This window comes from Macaca fascicularis, chromosome 15 (assembly GCF_037993035.2).
Source record: "Macaca fascicularis isolate 582-1 chromosome 15, T2T-MFA8v1.1".
Classification (NCBI taxonomy): domain Eukaryota; kingdom Metazoa; phylum Chordata; class Mammalia; order Primates; family Cercopithecidae; genus Macaca; species Macaca fascicularis.
Window position 1 is genome coordinate 43421902 of NC_088389.1, and position 20208 is coordinate 43442109.

A 20208-nucleotide genomic window follows, 5' to 3' on the forward strand; every position below is an offset into this window, starting at 1 on the left:
ACCCAAAAACTTGCACACAAATATTCACAGCAGCATTATTCATAGAGCCAAAATGTGAAAAATGACCTAAATATTTGTCAACAGATGAATCAATAAACAAAGTATGATATATCCACACAGTTAATTTTTATTTTTCTTTTTCTTTTTTTTTTTTTTTTTTTTTTTTGAGACAGGGTCTCGCTCTGTTGTCCAGGTTGGAGTGCAGTGGTACAATCATGGCTCAATGCAGCCTCAACCTCCTGGACTAAAGATATAAGAATACAAAAGTAAAAAATAGTGAAAAAAAACCCTGGAGAGGATTCAGTGTGATTACTCATATATTGTTCATGGAAATGTAAAATGGTACAGTCACTCTGGAAAATAATATGGCAGTTTCTTTTAAAACTAAAAATGGATTGACCATACAATCCAGCAATTGTATAGTAAATTGGGCATTTATCATACAGAAATGAAAACATTTTCACCAGAAACTAGTACACAAATGTTCTCAGTAGCTTTATTTGTAATAGCCAAAAACTGCAAACCATCCAAATATCTTTCAAAGGGCAAATGGCCAAAAAATCTTTGGTACATGCATTACTATGGATTACTACTAAGCAATAAAAAGGAGCTAACTATTGATACATGTTCCTCATGTATATAAGGAACAAGGAAGTTGTGCTGAGAAAAGCCAACCTCAAAAAGATACATACATACTGCATGTGTCCATTTATGTAATATTCATGAAATGACATAATTATAGAATGTAGAACAGGTTAGTGGTTTCCAGGGGTTAGAGATGTTAGGGAGAGGGGGTGGGTGTGGCCATAAAGAGGAAGCAGAAAGGAACCTTGTGGTGATGGCACACACAGTTAAGTATCTTGATTGTGGTGGTAGTTACACCAAGCTACACACGTAATAAAATTTCATGCAGCTATACACACACACACACACACACACAAATGAGTACTTGAATAAAGACTGAACTTTGAATAAGCTCTGCAGATTGCGCCAATGTTAATTTCCTGATTTTGATTTTGTAATATACTATGGCAAGATGTTAACATTTGAGGAGGCTGGGGGATGGGTTCATAGGAACTGTCTGCAGAGAGAAAGTAACAAAGTTACCTCTTTGTTTCTCTCTGCAGAGAGAAAGTTACAAAGTTACCTCTGTAACTTTCTGTGAATTTGTAATTATTTCAAAATAAAGTTTTGGGCCAGACACAGTGACTCAGCCTATAATCCCACCACTTTGGGAGGCAGAAGTGGGAAGGTTGCTTGAGCACAGGAGTTTGAGACTAGCCTAGGCAACATGGCAAGACCCCTTCTCTACAAAATTTAAAAATTAGCCTGGTGTGGTGGTGTGTGTCTGTGGTTCCAGCTAGTTGGGAGGCTGAGGTGGGAGGATGGCTTGACCCCAAGAGGCCGAGACTGCAGTGAGCCGAGTTCATGTCACTGCACTCCAGCTGGGGTGACAGACCGAGACTTTATTAAAAATAAAAATAAAAATAAATTAAAAATAAAATAAAGCTCTTGAAAAACCTAAATTGAATTCAGGTTCAATTCATCTAATTCTTGAAATTAGATGTGAAACCTAATTTCACATCCACAGGTACGAAAGCTAATGCTTCACTCTCAACACCAGATAATAATAAGCAAAATTTATTGAGTGCTGCATCTCTAGCAGGCACTACATTTACAGCTTTCCATGGCTAGTCTAATTTACTCCTCACACCAACTCTATTATTATTTCTATTTTAAAGTTAAGGAACTGAGAATTAGAGGGGTTAATGGCTATGGCCAAGGTCATGCATTAGGTTAGGAAGGCAAGCATCCCACCCAGGTACTCGGACCCCAGAACTTATGCACCGTGAAACCACCAGAGTAAAAATCCACCCACTTGTCTTAGCCCAGTGCATCAGGTCAAGATTTCATTATTCCCTACCTGAACCAGAAATTAATACAGAAGCCTGTTGGCCCATCTCCCCTCCCAGACCCAAGGAGAAAAAAGTAATCACACCATCCATGCTTGAATGGTAAACCACCCCAAACAGAAGGCAGTTTCTTTATGCAAAGATTTTAAGTATTTTCTCCAATTTGAATATATACACATTTAGTACTATGGGTGAAATAATCACGCATCAACTTGTAAGTATTCAGTACCTGATATGTGTTTGCCAGAGCATATTATATAAAATACATTAATTTGGAAATACCTGTGTTGCTATCCATATTAGTCTATTTTTTACACTACTATAAAGAAATACCCAAGCCCAGGTAAGTTACAAAGAAAAGAGGTTTAATTGACTCACAGTTCTGCATGACTAGGGAGGCCTCAGGAAACTTACAATCATGGCAGAAGGGGAAGCAGGCACATCTTACATGGCACAGGTGAAAGAAGAGAGCAGGAGCAACTGTCAGGTGTAAAACCATCAGATCTCACGAGAACTCACTCGCTATCAGGAGAATAGCATGGGGGAAACTGCCCCCATGATTCAGCGACCTCCCACCAGGTCCCTCCCCTGACACGTGGGGATTACAATTTGGATTACAAATCCAGATGAGATTTGGGTAGGGACACAGCCAAACTATATCACTATCCTCAATCTTTCACCTTCTGAAACAATTTCATTCAAATACTGCATACACATCTTTAACCTCATCTAACACAGGTTTCCAGAATATATTATCTTCATTTCTAAGTTATTTTTTAAATAATGCTTTTGAATTTCTATATAAATAATGCTGTTCCTGAAAAACTCATCCCAAGCTAAAAAGGATCCATTTGTATCACATCAATGAAATTTATGATTAAAAAAAAAAAACCTCTATAAATCAGTAGTTCTTAATGCTGTGAATTAAAATCAACAGGGGAGCTGTAAGATCTATCGACACCGGGGCCCTTGCCCCCAAATAGTGATTTTACTGACCTGGAGTGGGTGCTAGGAGTGGCATTTTCTAAAGTTCCTCCCATGATTCTAATATCAGCCTGATCTGAGAACCGCTGCTTACCTGTATATAATGATCCCCGCAATGGAATTCAGTAGTTCTTGATTATACACAAGAATCACCTGGAAATCTTTGTAAACATACTGCTGCCCAGATTCCACACCCTAACAAAATTATAATTTAGCTGGGGTTAGGCTCCAGGTGTTCTTTGTTTTAAAAACACTTCAAGTGAATCTCACTTGCAGCCAAAATGGAGAACCTTCAATTACCATTTAAGAGTGTGGCTTTAATCATTCTGAGCAAACTGTTACAAGGACAGAAAACCAAACACTGCATGTTCTCACTCATAGGTGGGAATTGAACAATGAGAACACTTGGACACAGGGTGAGGAACGTCACACACCGGGGCCTGTCGTGGGGTGGGGGAAGCGGGGAGGGATAGTGTTAGGAGATATACCTAATGTAAATAATGAGTTAACAGGTGCAGCACACCAACATGGCACATGTATACATATGTAACAAACCTGCACGTTGTGCACATGTACCCTAGAACTTAAAGTATAATAATAAAAAAAAAGTGTGACTTTACCTGTGAGCTTTCAAAGGCGGTTTAACTCACCATCAAATATTTATTAAAGGAATTCAGCACAGCTGTGGGGTCACAGCACCCTCCCCAATCACCTGAATGACCCCACAGCTGTGCTGAATTCCTTTGCTTTCTTCTGTTTCCATTGTAGCCAGTGACCTCCAGATGCATCAAATGATAGCCCTGATTGAGAACATGTTAATCCAATGTGGCTTCCTCAAATGTGTATAGTACTTGCTTGTCCTAAATAAAGGAATGGAAAGAATGCCTCCTAAGGTGAGAGATTTTGTCAGGACTCCAATACAAAGTGATTCCCTCTTTTCTGAAAGATACATTGGGGGGGAAAAATGTCACTTTATGTTTGCATATGTTTTTAATAACTACCCTTTCTTTATTTTATTTTTTGAGACACAGCATCTCTCTGTCAGAGCCTCTCTCTGTCGCCCAGGCTGGAGTGGCAGTGGCATCTCAGCTCACTGCAAGCTCCGCCTCCCGGGTTCACACCATTCTCCTGCCTCAGCCTCCTGAGTAGCTGGGACTACAGGCGCCTGCCACTACGCCTGGCTAATTTTTTGTATTTTTAGTAGAGACGGGGTTTCACCATATTAGCCAGGATAGTCTCGATCTCCTGACCTCGTGATCCGCCCGCCCTAGCCTCCCAAAGTGCTGGGATTACAGGCGTGAGCCACCGCGCCCGGCCAGTAACTACCCTTTCTTAAAGTGCTTACTACATCTAGGCACTATGTTAAATGTTTACCTGATTTCATTTAATACTTAAAAACGCATACAGGACATATAATTATTATTATTCCTGGCCAGGTGAAGGCCACACCTATAGTCCCAGTATTTTGGGAGGTCAAGGTAGGGGGGATCACTTGAAGCCAGGAGTTTGAGATCAGCCTGGCCAACATGGTGAGACCCTTTTTTCTACTAAAAATACAAAAATAGCTGGACATGATGGCGCATGCCTCTAGTCCCAGCTATTTGGGAGGCTGAGGCATGAGAATCGCTTGAACCCAGGAGGCAGAGGCTGCAGTGAGCCAAGATTAGGCCACTGCACTCCAGCCTGGGTGACAAACTGAGATTCTAGCTCAAAAAAGAAAAAAATATATTATTATTCCCATATTGCAGAGTGTGAAGTCCCTTTGTCTAAGGTTACTACCCAGTGGGTGGACAAAGACAGAATGGCACCCAGGTCTACAGTGTCCAGTGCTGTACTGCCCCCTTCTGGCCATCCTCTAGGTGCTTCCCGAGGCCCCAGGACTTGTGCCCCAGTGAACAGCCTGGTGGATGGACAGCATGGCATCGTGGTCAGCAGAACTCCTCCCTCCTCCTTGCTGTTGTGGTTCAGTCCAAACCCCCCAGCCCCAACATTCCCCAGTTCCCCAGCTCTGTGACATCACAGACAGCCTTCTTTCCACTCTGCCAGCTGCAGGTGAGTGGGGCTCATAGTTTAGACCAAAAGGCGGGAGGTGATAGTTTTTCTGTACCAAAAGGGACAATGTCCCCACCACTCCTGGACACCTATTAATTTTGCTCCAAGAAGCAATCCCCATCCCTCATTTGCTTTAACCTCACTGTTTCTCTCTCTCTCTGGGTCCCAGTCTCCACCTGTGCTGAATGACCTCCCTCATCCCCGCCCGCAACGCCAGAAGCTTTCCTGTTTGACCTCATTGTTCTTTCTTCTGATCAAAGTGCAATGGGGTCACTAGAGACCTGAAGTTCCTAGCCCACTGGGGGACAACCCAAAGGCCCTCTTCTTTGGTTCCTGCTTCCCTCTAGAGGGGGTCACTGGTAGTGCAAGAAGTGTCACACACCCCCTAGGCATCTTCCCTACATATTCATCAGCATCAGAACCTTCATTTGTATTTATTAAGCCTTTACAACACACCAGAAGCTGTGCTAAGCACTTTCCATCATTATTTAATCCTCAGAACTACCTTCTATTGTAGATACTGTTATTATCATCCCCATTTTACAGGTCAGAAAACAGATTCAAAAGGTCATAAATTCTTCTAAATTACCTAGCTAACAGTAGATCTCCAAGAATTAAACCCTAGAGAATGTGCTTGTAGCTGATACACTGCTGTCCCTAAGAGCCTTTTCATTTCTGAAGAGGGTTCAAAAGCTCAAAGCTCTCTGCTGTCAACACTCAGAGGAGAAAGTGGTTCTACTACCCTCTTTCTTGCAAAACTGTCTGGTAAACATGTGGAGAGAGCATCAGTACAGGGTGCGGACAAACCTACACTTCAAATCCCTGCTGACTGATAATATGGATGATCTCCACGGTTTATTTTTAATTGAAAAAAATCAAGGTGCAAAACATGGTGTATAGTAAGCTATCATTTGTATTAAAAAGAGAAAAAGAGAATTTGAATAACTACATTTTCTTGTATATCCGTAAGCTGCTTTGGTGGAAGATGCCTCCATTCACTACATGAAACAAAAACTGAATTTATTTCTGGTTAAACAAGGGAGAACAGCGCTTGTATGGCAAAGTCCCTGCACAAAGCTCATGACTGATGCATAAGGGGCTTTGGGAGGTGTTGAGTTCATGTACTGGTGGTGTTTCAGAGACAGCAGTGCTTGGGAGTGGTAGACCTTTAGCTATGAAGTGTACCTACCGGCATGTGTCTGTTAGAATGGTTACCAAGGGAGTTTCATTAATAGATTAAATGGGTGTCACACAGGTTCTGGGGATTCGTTGTTACCGTGGTTACAGGGCAATCCATCGTCATCTAGGAATGTGGGAGCTTCTCTTTTTATTCTCATTCTCTGCCTTCTGGTCCTCCCTCAACCAAAGCTGCAGCAAAGACCCTCCAAGATTGTCCAGATCTTCACCACTGTCATTGGCTTTTCTTGAAAACACAGTTCCATTTTTCCATGTACAGAGATCTGGTTTTCATTTTGAGTATCAGTCTGCCTCATTTCTTCTCATTTTTGTCTTTGAATCATTTGTTGCACCATTTGTCAAACCAGAGGCTACATAAAAGCATTCAGCTCTCTAGACAACAGAACCTGAATGATGCAAGACAATGATAATGAAGGCCAGGCGCAATGGCTCACGCCTGTAATCCCAGCACTTTGGGAGGCCAAAGCTGGCAGTTCACCTGAGGTTGGGAGTTCGAGACCAGCCTGACCCAACGTGGAGAAACCCCGTCTCTCCTAAAAATACAAAATTAGCTGGGTGTGGTGGTGCATGCCTGTAACCCAGCTACTCGGGAGGCTGAGGCAGGAGAATCGCTTGAACCCAGGAGGCAGAGGTTGCAGTGACCCGAGATCACACCATTGCACTCCAGCCTGGGCAACAAGAGTGAAACTCCATCTCAAAAAAAAAAAAAAAGAAAAAGGACAATGATAATTAAGAGTATTTTCAAAAGGATCTGAAAGCCTCTCTGGAATCATGCCCCATGATTTCCCTGGCATGACCATCTCTATCTTTGATAGCCAGACTGCTTTTTCTTTGGGCTTAGCTATAGATTAACCTCACCTGTGATATTAATCCAGGCACAACAGGGAGTGTTAGCAATGGTGCAGACTCCCCTAATCAGCTAAAATAAAACCCGAAGGTTTCTGTGATCCATAATTACTTGAGCTAAGGATTTTAAATTGGTCAGGTGTACCCTAGGATGTGGACTATATGATTTTCTATGTCAGTCAAGGTGAAGGGAGAAAAAAAAGCACTTTAAATTGTTCAACTCAGAATCCTCAGAAGTCTGTTTCACCTACTAGTAGCTAAACCCCCAAGAAGGGTTTCATCCCTTCAGATGCTGTGTAAGAAGGCATAGTCCACTGTGGGTGCTGAAGAATCATGCACTGGAATGGTCTAAATATTCATCATGCAGAACAATTAGTCTTAATCATAGTTGGAATAGAAAAGTCTGATCTCCACATAAGAAACAAACCATATCAACAAGCAAGCAGTATAGCTTATATTTATAGCAGTATAGTTCATCTATATTTATAGACAATGCCCCTTGGGAGTTTAGAGGCAAGATAGGAAAGTGTTAAGTGCAAAAGTCTCCTCAGAAAGACTCAGCAGACAGATACGGACAGCTGTCCTTCTGACATGGAACATTAGTTCTTCTAATGGCCTTTCTACATACAGTAAGTGCAAGTGTTCTCCACAGACTCCAAATTCTTAAGGAACAGAGGAAATTTGGGTCCTGTCTTTATTACAGTGGCCAGTTGTTTTATCTAGTAGGCCGTAAGATTATTTTGATTTCCAGTTAACATTTTAGGACTCTTGGAAAATGATGAAGATATCTACACTAATGGAATTTCCCATTCCAATTGATTTTTTTCTAAATCCCCTATTTTAGATATGAGCTTTTACACAGAGAAGAAAGGGCTCCTTTTACTTATACTCTTTGCCCCAGAATGTCCTTTGAAAGTGTCCTGAAGTCTATTAAGTCACCTATTGATTCATCATTTTGTTTGTTATTAATGAATCTTTGCCCTATCTACCCTTAAGAGAAAATCTTTTGAAATAGTTTCATGTGGCGTACTTCCTATTTTTCTTACCCTCTCAAGTCTATTTTTTAAAATATTATGCTTAGATGGGTTATTTGAATCTTCTGACCTTTCTCATCCTGCTACTCTTAAACATTTTCCCCATTGTTGAAGGTCAACAATTTTTTTTTTTTTTTGGAGTCAGGCTCTCCTGTTGCCTGGGCTGGAATGCAGTGGCATGATTATAGCTCACTGAAGCCTTGATTTCTCAGGTTCAAGCAATCCTCTCTCCTCAGCCTCTGAGTACCTGGAATTGCAGGTGCACACCACCATGCCCAGCTAAATTTTGATTTTTAGTAGAGACAAGGTATGTCGTCCAGGCTGGTCTCAAACTCCAAAACTCAAGCAATCTTCCTGTCTCAGCCTCCCAGAGTGCTGGGATTACAGGTGTGAGCCACTGTGCCTGGCTTGAAGGTCAACAACGAAATGAACTAATGGGTACAAATATGATAGTCCAAGACAATTAGTAATGAACAGAATCCTGAATCCCACAGGATACAGAAAACAAACTTTCTTTTGTTCTGAAATTTGGGAAGATTCTATTTTTACCCAACTCAACTCTTACTTGGTTTAAATTCAGCCTCTCTGGATCTACCTTCAGTGCAGAAGTTTTAGGTGGGTATTGTGCAATGTGATTGTTCTTTTCCAGAAAAATGCTCCCTGAAAAATTTATCTGGGCAACCAGGGGAAGGAATAAGAGGAGTATAAGTGGGTAGTAAAGCTCAAGTTGGGTGGAGAGAGAAAGAGAGAAGCAAAGAAAGTAGGTGTCAGAGGTTTGAGTGAGAGTAAGGTCTTTCTTTTTTTTTTTTTTTTTTTCTTTCTGAGGCCAGAGCATTCCAGACAAAGAAGCCTTCTATTATATGTTTGACATTTTTGTCTTCTCTCTTCTCTAGAGCTCCTCTTAAATCTGATTTTTGACATCAAAACTTTAATCCTAAGTCATCTAGTAATCCTAAGTCATCTAGTGAATTTTTGCCATTTATTAAGACAAATACATGAGAGTACCTATAGTGGGAGTATATATATGGAGTTTTTCCAGGAAGAGGCAACAACCTTAATGCAGATGAGACCATGACAAGCAGGAAAGAGTGCACTACAACTGATAAACAGTTTCTACTTGTGCACAGTGTCTTGAATTTCTTGGCCAAGCAGAGCCTAAAAGAGGCCATATGATCAACAACCTGAAAATTACTGACTCCCGAATATAAGCTAAAAAAAAAAAAAAAGTGACCTTCTTTTATGATTTACGAAGACAGAACACACGCTGACAAAGGTTTAGAGGGACCCAAGTCCAAGTTTTAGCAATTGCTCCTAGACAAATTAATTACCACTCCAACAAAACTCCAACCACCCAGGGCTGATTCATGGTGGGGGCTTGTCAGAGCTATGCTTCCATTCCTTTCTTATGAAGCGCTTCCTTCTACATTCAACAGACACAAGGCAGTCTGGAACAAAGCCAAACTCCATGAGGCAAGCATTTTTATAAGTGGATGAAGACAATGGAAACTAAAGCAAGTAGCAGAAGAAGAAGCAGATTAATGGCAAGGATGTTTGCTAAATGGTGCATCTCCAAAACAAAAGATCCAACTGCCTATATAAATTTCTATTTCTTTATAAATTATAGAAAAATGAAATAAATCCACTACAGAGAGCTCAGTAAAATACATCAGAGCTCAAATCATGTTTAAAAAATAAAATCCCATGACATGACACTAAGTCTAGGAGAAGAAAAAGAAACCTCACCTGGCAGCAGATCCAAAAGACTATTGGAGATTGGGGCTAAATGGACCTAGTGAGTGCCCCCACTTTGACCAAAAAATCCACACAATGGGGATATCTGTATGTGTCTAGCCTGCGTCATATCTAACCACAGGGAACAGCTTATGTGCAGAAAGTTAAAAATCAGTTAGTGGAAGGGAGAAAGGAGATCTGTTGGGCATAGCTTTTTTCCAACAGTCAGAGAAGGTTCATGTGTTTATTCAACAAATATGTATAAAGTACCTATTCTTTGCCCATCCCTGGGCTGAATGCTGAGGATACAAAAGTGAATAAAATACTGTCCCTGCTTCCATGGACATTTGTCTATCTTGTGTCTTGTTCACTGCTATCTCTCCAGCACGTAACAGTACCTGGCACATGGCAGGTTTTCAGTAAATACATGTTAAATAAATGAAGAAGAAAAAAAAAAAAACAAAAACTTGGCTGGGCTCAGTGGCTCAAGCCTATAACCCAGCGCTTTTGGAGGCTGAGGCAGGGAGATTACTTGAGCCCAGGAATTCGAGACGAGCCTGGGCAATATGGCAAAATCCCACCTCTACCAAAACAAAACAAAAAAACAGACTATAACCGGGCATGGTAGTGCGAGCCTGTATTCCAAGCTACCCAGGAGGCTGAGGCAGGGAAATCGCTTGAGCCTGGGAGGCTGAGGCTGGAATGAGCCCTGATGGTGCCACTACAGTCCAGCACAGGTGTCAGAGTGAGACCCTGTCTCAAAAAATAAAAAACAAGAAAAAAAAAAGAAAAAGGAAAAAGCTCATGAACTAGTATCCAGACTGTCAACAATAGGCAGTTACAAGACGATGTTTCAGCAAGTATTTACTGAGCATTTACCATGAGTTAGGCAGTCACTGTACAATAACAGGCTGTGATACAGGAAAACACGGTGGGCCAGCAGGGGAGTGCTGTGGGAGCACAAGGGAGGGACTCCTAACTCATCCTATGCCTTCCTATAGCCCCTGAGCTGAATCCTGGAGTTTAATGACTGAAGGATTGAGGTGAGAACATCCCAGGCAGAGGGAACAGGATGTGAACAGGATCCATTTAGTAAAAGGTGATTGGGTGAGCTGCCTATACAGCATCTCTTATGGCTGTAGCGTGGTGAGTGCAACCCAGAGAAAATGAGGCTGAAGAGAATAACAGTGGTGATCACAAAAGAAGTTGGATCTGCAGACTTGGGGACCCCCTTGGTGGGGCGGAGGGTTGTTGGGGCAGAGGGTTGTTGGGGCAGAAGAGAGATAGGATGTACATGTCTACCAGACAACTCCAGCTTTAGGTGGAGGCAAACAAGCCAATGAGAAAGTTTAAGCAGTGGTCCAGGTGAGAAGTGATGATGGCTTACACTATGGTGAAGGAAATGGCAAAGGATTGACTGGACAGACAGACTGAAGAGATATTTGGAAAGTAAAGTTCAAAGACTGATGAACGTGAGCAGACAGCAGGAGGCTGGCAGGCTTCTGACTCTAGAGACAGAGTGAATAATAGGACCATACCATAAAATAGGAAACATGGGAAGAAGATAGATATGCTTTGCAGCAGATGGGGAAGAAAAATAGTCCCAACCAGTAAACAGAGAGCAGAACTAAAATTGACTCATGAAACCATCAGAGTCAGCTTAGCAAGTGAATGAGGTAAGCTGTGTCCTACAGCTTGTGATATTCCTGGCACAAAAACTACCCCCCACCTCTCTACTGCCCCCAGGACCTGCAAATGCTTTTACTCAAGACAAAAATACATGCTAGTTTATTCTACAAACACCCTCAATTTTTATTCTACAAACAATTATTGACTTCCCACACTGCGCTAGGTACTGCTCTAGACACTGAGAATAGAACAGCAAACCAAAGAGCTAAAATCCATGACCTCATGTGACTTCTAATTTAGTGGGGAGAAGCAGACCTTAAGCACAGTAATTTAGCAAATAATGTAAAGTGTTAGGAAATGAAGCTGGGCACGGTGACTCACACCTGTAATCCCAACACTTTGGGAGGCCAACATGGGAGGATCACTTGATTTCAAGACCAGCCTGGGCAATAGAGTGAGACCCCTTCTCTTAAAAAAAAAAAATTAAGAATTTGCTGGGCATGGTGGCATGCACCTGTAGTCCCAGCTACTCAGGAGGCTGAGGCAGGAGGAGCCTAGAAGTTCAAGGCTGCAGTGAACCATGATTGTGCCACTGCACTCCAGCCTGAGCATACAGCTAGACCCTGTCAAGAAAGAGAGAGAGAGATTGAGAGAGAGACAGAAGGGAGGAAGGAAGGAAGGAAGGAAGGAAGGAAGGAAGGAAGGAAGGAAGGAAGGAAGGAAGGGAGGGAGGGAGGGAGGGAGGGAGGGAGGGAGGGAGGGAGGGAGGGAGGGAGGGAGGGAGGGAAAGAAAGAAAACGTCTGCAAAGAAAGCAAGGAAGAAAGGAAGAGTTAGGAAGTGTTGGGGTGCTGGACAAGGGGGTATAATGTTAAATACAACCAAGAAAGTCTCACTAGAAAAGGTGACATTGAAGCAAACACTTGAAGGTAATGACAGAATGTTGTAATCTAAGAGAACTGAATTCCAGGCAGAGAGCAAAACAAGCACAAATTGTTGAGTTGATGGCTTGCTGTGTTTTAAAACTCAGCAAGGGGGCAAATGGAATTGGGGAATTGAAGGAACTGAAGACAGAGTTGGTGATGAGGGTTGTGAGTGGACAGGAGGGAAGAAGGATGATTACATTACAGAATATCTTAAGACCCAAGTGAGAACTTTGGTTTTTCTTCTGAGGAATATGCGAAACCACAGAACAATTTTGGAGAAAAGAAAGACTAAGAGAAAAAAATCTTTTTGACTCACTCCTGCAATCCCAGCACCTTTCGAGGCCAACGTAGGAGGATCACTTGAGCCCAGGAGTTCAAGACCAGCCTGGGCCACATAGGGAAACCCTGTCTCTATAAAAACTACAAAAATTAGCCAGGTGTGGTGGTGCACTCCTGTAGTCCCAGCTACTGGGGAGGCTGAAGCAGGAGGATCACTTGAGCCCAGGAGTTTGAGGCTGCCGTGAGCTGTGATCACGCCACTGTACTCCAGCCTGGGTGACAGAGTAAAACTCTGTCTCAAAAAAAAAAAAAAAAAAAAAAAGTTTGCATTTACCCCCACATATTTGCTATTTCTTATCCTATTCATCCCTTTCTGTAAATGTGAATTTCTATCTGGTATCATTTTCCTTTGATCTTTCAGCATTTTTTTGCACGCTGGGTCTTCTAAAGACAAATTCTCTCTATTTTTGTTTATCTTATAATGTCTTCATTTTGCCGTAATTATTGAATGATGTTTTCATGGAATAGGAAGTGAAAAGTTTACAGGTTCTTTTTTTCATCTTTATTTATTCCAGTTGTTTTAAGAGCCTGCTCTTTAGTTTACTTTTTGGCCATTTGACTAAAATGTGCCTAGGTGTGATTTTCTTTTTGTTTTTCATGTTTGGTGCTCACTGAGTACTTATGTTGATGCTTTCTATCAAATTTGGTAAATTTTCAGCCACTCTTGCTTCAAACATTTTTTCTGCCCTTGGTCCTTCTGAGAGTCCAGCAACGCGTGTATGTTACACAGCTTGGTAGCATCCCGCAAGGTCACTGGTGTACCCTTCATCCTTTTTAAATCTTTTTTGCTTTCTCTGCTTCAGTTTGGATAATTTCTATTGACCTTTTTGCAGGTTTACTGATCATTGCTTTTGCTTTGTCCAATCTGTGGTTAACCCTACCCAATACATATTTTCTTCAGATACTGGTTTTTATAGAACTAGAATTTCTATTTGATTCTATTTGAGTTTCCATTTCTTCCTTCCATATTATATCTCTCCATCTACTATTCCCATTTTTTCCTGTCCTTGGAAGTTTTGAGCTGAAGATGACATGATACATTTTAACAGAACTACCCCACCTTTTGTATTAATTATGGAGGAAGTCCAGGGTAAGAGAAATAAGGAGACCAGTTAGGAGGCTATTGCAGTAATTCAGGCAAGACATGATGGTGGCTCCGGCCAGGGTATGGCAGTAGAGAAAATGAGACTCAAGTGCCTATAATGAAGGCAAACTCACAAAGCAAAGTGAATGAGGTATTGTGAGGGACGCCTGACCAATACCATGATCAGAATTTCCTTTTCAAGGGGGGTTTTGCCACAAGAAGGGGAGTGAGAACAGAATGTATCCAGAGATCTGAAAAACTTGATACACAAATAAAGGAATCTGGGACTAAAGCAAGGCCTTATAATCCTGGACCTTCAAAACTAGAAAGATCCTTGAAGAGATCATCTAGCCTAACTTCTTATTACTGATGAGGAGCCTGAGACACAGAAAGAAGCATGGACCTACCCAAAGCCGTCCAGCAAATTAGTGGCAAAACCAGAATTTAAAGCTACGAGTCCATATGCTTCCTTTCCATAGGACCTGGACCAGCTGGGATCATTTGAAGCCAGGAAGCCACATGAAGAGAAGGGAGGAAAATGGAATGACCATTGATTGAGTACTTATCGTATACCTAGCACCACAGGAGCTACTTTTCATATATATGATTCTTTACTCCTGCAAAGTAGGCACTGCTATTCTCATTTTTCACATGATAAAAGTGAAGTTCAAAAAGGGTAAAGAATCCACCCAAGAACATGCACCTGTTAATGGGGTAGGACACAGAGCTATCTGAAACCTGAGCATGTTCACGTGCATGTCTGCATGAGGTGGGATTTTGCGTCATCAGATCCTATCTGGAGTGTGAACACAGGTGAAGGACTAGCATTTTTCAGCCACAGTCTTATGTTTACTTAGGAAACAGCCCAGCCCAGTGAATTGGGCTCAAACTCAAGATTGGCTGATTCAACAAGGCACCCCTGCAGACAAAGCTGGCAGAGTAGAGATTTCAACTCCTTTCCATGGGTAAGAAAATTTGTACAGAATAGGAAAAAAAAAAAAAAGGCCTAGGCGGAAGGGACTGGATCTGCTGGCCATGGGAAGCTACAGAAGATTTGGGAGAGGGGAGGAGTATTATGTTAATACCCTGGGAGAGGCTGACCCAATGATACCCCCCCGCCACCACAGTCAATTTCCAATAGGCATCTGGAATTCAGATTCCAGAACCCATGCCCCTCATTCCTTTGCCTCCAACAGCAGCCCACCAAAACCTGATCTCGAAGATCTTCTGTTTATGCTGCAGGGACTGTCAGGAGCCCTATGCCATCGATGACTCCAAGGTTCCCAGTCAAACCCAAGAGCACAAGCCATCGATCCAAAGTAGGTATCAGATAAGGACACTCTGCATGGCCCCTCTATACCTCAGTTTGCTCACTTTCTGCCTGCTGGGATACCCCCAAACTGCCTTCATCTTTTGAGTGATAATTCCAATTTAAAATGAGGTGGGTGTTGGATAGCTAAGTACTCAAACCAATAAAAAAGAGAGCTTAAACTCTTGTACTTAAAGTATAGTCTACAGACCAGCAATACTGGCATCACTTGGGGGCTTGTTACAAATGCATTTTCAGACCCTGCTCCAGACCTACTGAATCAGAACTGGCACTTTAACAGGATCTCCAGGTAAATTTGAATATACATTATAGTCTGAGAAACACTGGATTAAAGACTATAAAAATAGTGGGTTAAGATCCCTGTTTTGGGGGCAATACATGCTAGTTCAAATCTCAGTTCTGCCACAGAAGTTGGGCAAGTCTCTTGACCTCCCTGAGCCTCACTGTCCTTACCTGTAAAATAGGGCTATTCACAATACATTATGATTTTTCAGGATCATTGGGAGGGTAAAATGAGGCAATATAAATAAACATCTAGCTCAGGGTCTGGCACAGAGTAGGCACTCAACATACAGAAACAATATGTAGGTATTGATCAGGATAGAGTATGTTCTGCTGCTAAAACAAATAAGTCTTGAAATCTCAATGGTTTACAAAATAAAAATTTATTTCTTGCTTACACAAAGTCTAGTACAAACCAGCCATCCCCCTTTTAATCTTTAGCCAGGGCCTCTGGAACATGAGGCTTCCTAGGCTACCATGCCAAGGGAAGACAGAGAGACAGAGAAGGCACCCTGGCCTTCAGTTTGTAATCAAAATCTTCTTGAAGATCCAGGAAAAGAGATCAAGCAGAGAAGATCAGGGATCAAAACCAACTATTTCAGACAGAAAAAAAAAAAGGAAGCATTGTTGTCAAAATCAGCCAAATTTAGGACTCACACAAGTGGGAGGGGGTGAGCACAGATGGCCAGGAACCTGGCAGACCCCCATTGAGAGACAGGATAGCACAATGATTTGTTTTGACAGAAATCCACATGTGAGAGTCTTTAAAATACTTTCCCTGGAAGTAGAGTCACAATAAAAATCAAGAACCTTAAAAATATGAATGCCTTTTCCCAAGGGAAGGATGATGATAATTACTGAGAACCTATAACATGCAAAACACTGTCTAGGCACTGGGGACCCAGCTGTGATCAGATAAATCCCTTACTGTTTCAGAGCGTATATTTCTCATTTTAACAGTAAAATGATATTATTTAATCCCCACCATAACTCAAAGAAGTGGACATTAGTATTCAAATTGAACATACCATTTTGCAGATATGAATGAAGAGGCAGGCGGGGGTTAAGCAAATAGTTAAGGTATGCAGCTAATAAATGACAGAGCTGTCTATCACAGAACATAGTTCAGACTGTCGACAAAATTCGTTGTTGTTCTTCTAGAAACCTAGAAGTATATAAAGACAAAGTCTCATATACAACATGTTCATAGCAACAGTATTTATGGTAGAAAAATTTGGGCTGGGCACAGTGGCTCACACCTATAATCCCAGCACTTTGGGAGGTAGGAGGATCACTTGAGCCCAGGAGTTCAAGACCATCCTGGGCAACATGGGAAGATCCCACCTCTACAAATAATAAAAAATTAGCCAGACTGGGCACGGTAGCTCACGTCTGTAATCCCAGCACTCTGGGAGGCCAAGGTAGGTGGATCACCTGAGGCCGGGAGTTTGAGACCAGCCTGGCCAACATGGAGAAATGCCATCTCTACTAAAAATACAAAGTTAGCTGGGCATGGTGGCACATGTCTATAATCCCAGTTACTCAGGAGGCTGAGGCAGGAGAATTGCTTGAACCCAGGAGGTGGAGGTTGCAGTGAGCCGAGATCACGCCATTGCACTCCAGCCTGGGCAACAAGAGCGAAACTCCATCTCAAAAAAAAATTAGCCAGGTATGGTGGCACACACCTGTCATTTCAGCTACTCAGGAGGCTGAGGTGGGAGGATCGCTTGAACTCAGGAGGTCGAGGTTGCAGTAAGTCATGATTGCACCACTGCACTCCAGCCTAGGTACCAGAGTGAGACTCCCTCAAAAAATAAATAAATAAATAATAAAAAATCCAACATTAGAACTTTGGTTAAATAAATCTTACATTATTCAAAAACTAGAATATTGTACAACCATTTTTTAAAATTATTGACATGAAAAAAAATTTATGCTATTAATGTATATAAATAAATTCAAATGCAGGGCTGGCTGAGGTGGCTCACATCTGTGATCCTAGCACTTTGTGAGGCTGAGGCTAAAAGATTACTTGAGGCCAGGAGTTCGAGACCAGCCTGGCAACATAGTGAGACTCCCGCTCTCTACAAAAAAAAATTTAAAAATTAGCTGAGCGCAGTGACACATGCCTGTAGTCCTAGCTACTTGGGAGGCTGAGGCAGGAGGATTGCTTGAGCCTAGGAGTTTGAGGTTACAGTAAGCTATGATCACACCACTGTACTCCAGTCTGGGCAACAGAGCAGATCCTTGTCTCAAAAAATAAATAATAAATAAGTAAAATTCATCCATAATACATAGGATATGATGGACTATGTAAAATATGCATAGGAAGAGACCGGAACTGGGATAATAACTTGGGGAAGAGGTGTTTGGGGTCACTCTTTCCTCTTTTATACTATGTGTTATTTCCTAACTTTTCTATAAAGCATATGCATTACATTTATAAATGGAAAAAAGTTAATGTCTTAAAAGGAATACATACTTTGCCCTGAACTGATCATTATACATTCTATGCACATAACAAAATTTCATATGTAGCCCATAAATATGTACAAATATAATGTATTATTTTAAAATACACACTTTGAATTCAGCACCTACTTGTGAGGGGAAGCCCTCAGAGGACAGGAGGTGGTAGTTTCAGGTACACCCCCACCCCATAGTAACCCCCACTTGCCTGTGTGCACTGCTTCAGAGCCTGCAAAACACCTTCACTTCCGTGATCTCACCTAAGCCTCCCCACGTGACCCTGTGGAATTCTCATTGCCAGATTTGCAGCTTCAGAAGGATGAGCTTGACAGACAAAATCCCAAGCGCATTAACGCAGCCTCCCATTTGCCTTCGAGAACACCCCTGATCCAGCCAAAAAAGAGCACTTCCTCCAGCAGCAGTGAGTTTGAAGGTGAGTCCCAAATTGGGGTCCTAACACTGATCAGAAACCCCTAGACAGGGAGCCTGGTCCTGACTCCATTGATATTTCAGCTAAGCGAGATGCGGAGATGGAATCGCTCCCAACAAGCAGCCCCAGTCATATTCCAGAGCACACTGGGGAGACCCTAGAGTCTAAGACCTGACTCCACTATCTTCCAAGCTAGGAAGAGGATGAGGAGGAGCAGGTCTGGGGGGAAAGGGCACACATCCACGCTTTCCTTTCAAAGCTTGGTGGCATAATCTTTTTTTTTTTTTTTTTTTTTTTTTTTTTTTTTTTTTTTTTTAGATGGAGTCTCCCTCTGTTGTCTAGGCTTGAGTACAGTGGTGCAATCTCTAATCTCAACTCACTGCAACTTCCGCCCCCCAGGTTCAAGTGATTCTGCTGTCTCGGCTTCCTGAGTAGCTGAGATTACAGGTGCCCACCAACATGCCTGGCTAATTTTTGTATTTTTAGTAGAGAAAGGGTTTCACCATGTTGGCCAGGCTGGTCTCGAACCCCTGACCTCAAGTGATCCACCTACCTTGGCCTCCCAAAGTGCTGGGATTACAGGTGCAACCACTGCACCTGGCGGCATCATCTTATACGTGTATTTTTCATATGCTTAGTTGATATCTACTTTGGCCACTAGACAGTAAGTGCCAGGAGGGCAGGGCCCACATCAGTTTTGTTCCCTGTTATGCCCCCAGATCCAGCCAGGTGCATGGCAAGTAAACAATGCCAGAAAACACTTGTGGATTGAATGTAGTTCAACTGGGGGTGAAATGCGTCCGGGTCATGGAAGAACAGATGCCCAATCCCGGGACAGGGGCACAGCCCAGGAAGAAGAAATGCAGCCACATTGCTGGCCAACAATTCTATGCCCAGGTGGTCTCACATAACTCACAACCAACCCAGGAGTCCTGCTGAGAACTAAGGATTATCCAACCCAGTCATTTTGAAACCCCCTTGAAAACAACATTTCACAGAGTCCAATTTTTATAAAAGACCAAAGAGGAACAGCTCTGCTTGAATCAAGCCTGAGAAGGTAGGAACCCCACTACCTCACCCTCTCCTTCCTTCTGCCCTTCCCACCCCCTACAGGGGTGAGGTTCACAGAGGGAAAGGGACTTCCCACGAGTGCGCTAGGGAATGACGTGTCAGAGCCACGAGGGGCCCAAGTCTCCTACCTTCTATGCCACTGCACTTTGCAAGACAGCCTACCATCACTGAAGCCACCAACGTAGCACAACGCAAAACACACTGCAAGAAACTCCTCCTATCACAAAAGTCTTCCAAGTCCTAAGCTAGGGGCTGCCTTGGGTCCCTTGGGATTCAAGAATCTGAGGAATGATCAGCAATGGATACAAACAACAAGAACAGTTCATCCAAGCCCTATTCAAAGGCCTTCACCCAGCATAATGTTTTCCTTTCTTCTTTCAGATCTGAATGCATATGCTTCCCAAAGAAATTTTTACAAGAGAAACTTAAACCGCTACCGCCAGGAGCGCTGGCCATTCCAGCCGTGCCTCATTGGGAGGCCATGAGCATTCTAGCCGGCAGCTGCACAGCTGCTGGGGCGCCTCCACGAGGAAGAGGGCGGTGGACAGGAGTCATGAAGATGAATTTGGAAACTCCCCTGAAGGAGGAGAAGACGTCTGAACCATCCTTGGGCCACCAAGCAAGAGTCACCCCAGCTCCTGAAAAAGCCCCCATGGAAAGAGCTGCCTCCAATTAAAGTTCTTGATTGCACCAGAGGATGTGTCCTTCCTTTTTTCCTTTCCCCCTTACCAAATAATGTCTTATTATTTTTAAATATATTGTCACATCTTACTAAGCTTTAAAAAGTTAGCCTATTGGCCGGGCACAATGGCTCACGCCTGTAATCCCAACACTTTGAGAGGCCGAGGCAGGTGAATCACATGAGGTCAGGAGTTCAAGACCAGCCTGGTCAA

The 20208-nt window shown here is 42.6% G+C and overlaps 1 protein-coding gene across 1 annotated transcript; it reads left to right on the plus strand.

The window, feature by feature from the left end:
• The first annotated feature begins 14728 nt into the window (after positions 1-14728).
• TEX48 (testis expressed 48) lies at positions 14729-20008 on the plus strand. Its single transcript, XM_045373725.2, has 3 exons — positions 14729-15052; positions 18116-18247; positions 19697-20008. The coding sequence occupies exons 1-3, from the start codon at positions 14902-14904 to the stop codon at positions 19798-19800; spliced, it is 387 nt and encodes a 128-aa protein (XP_045229660.2). The 5' UTR covers positions 14729-14901; the 3' UTR covers positions 19801-20008.
• Positions 20009-20208: the final 200 nt, after the last annotated feature.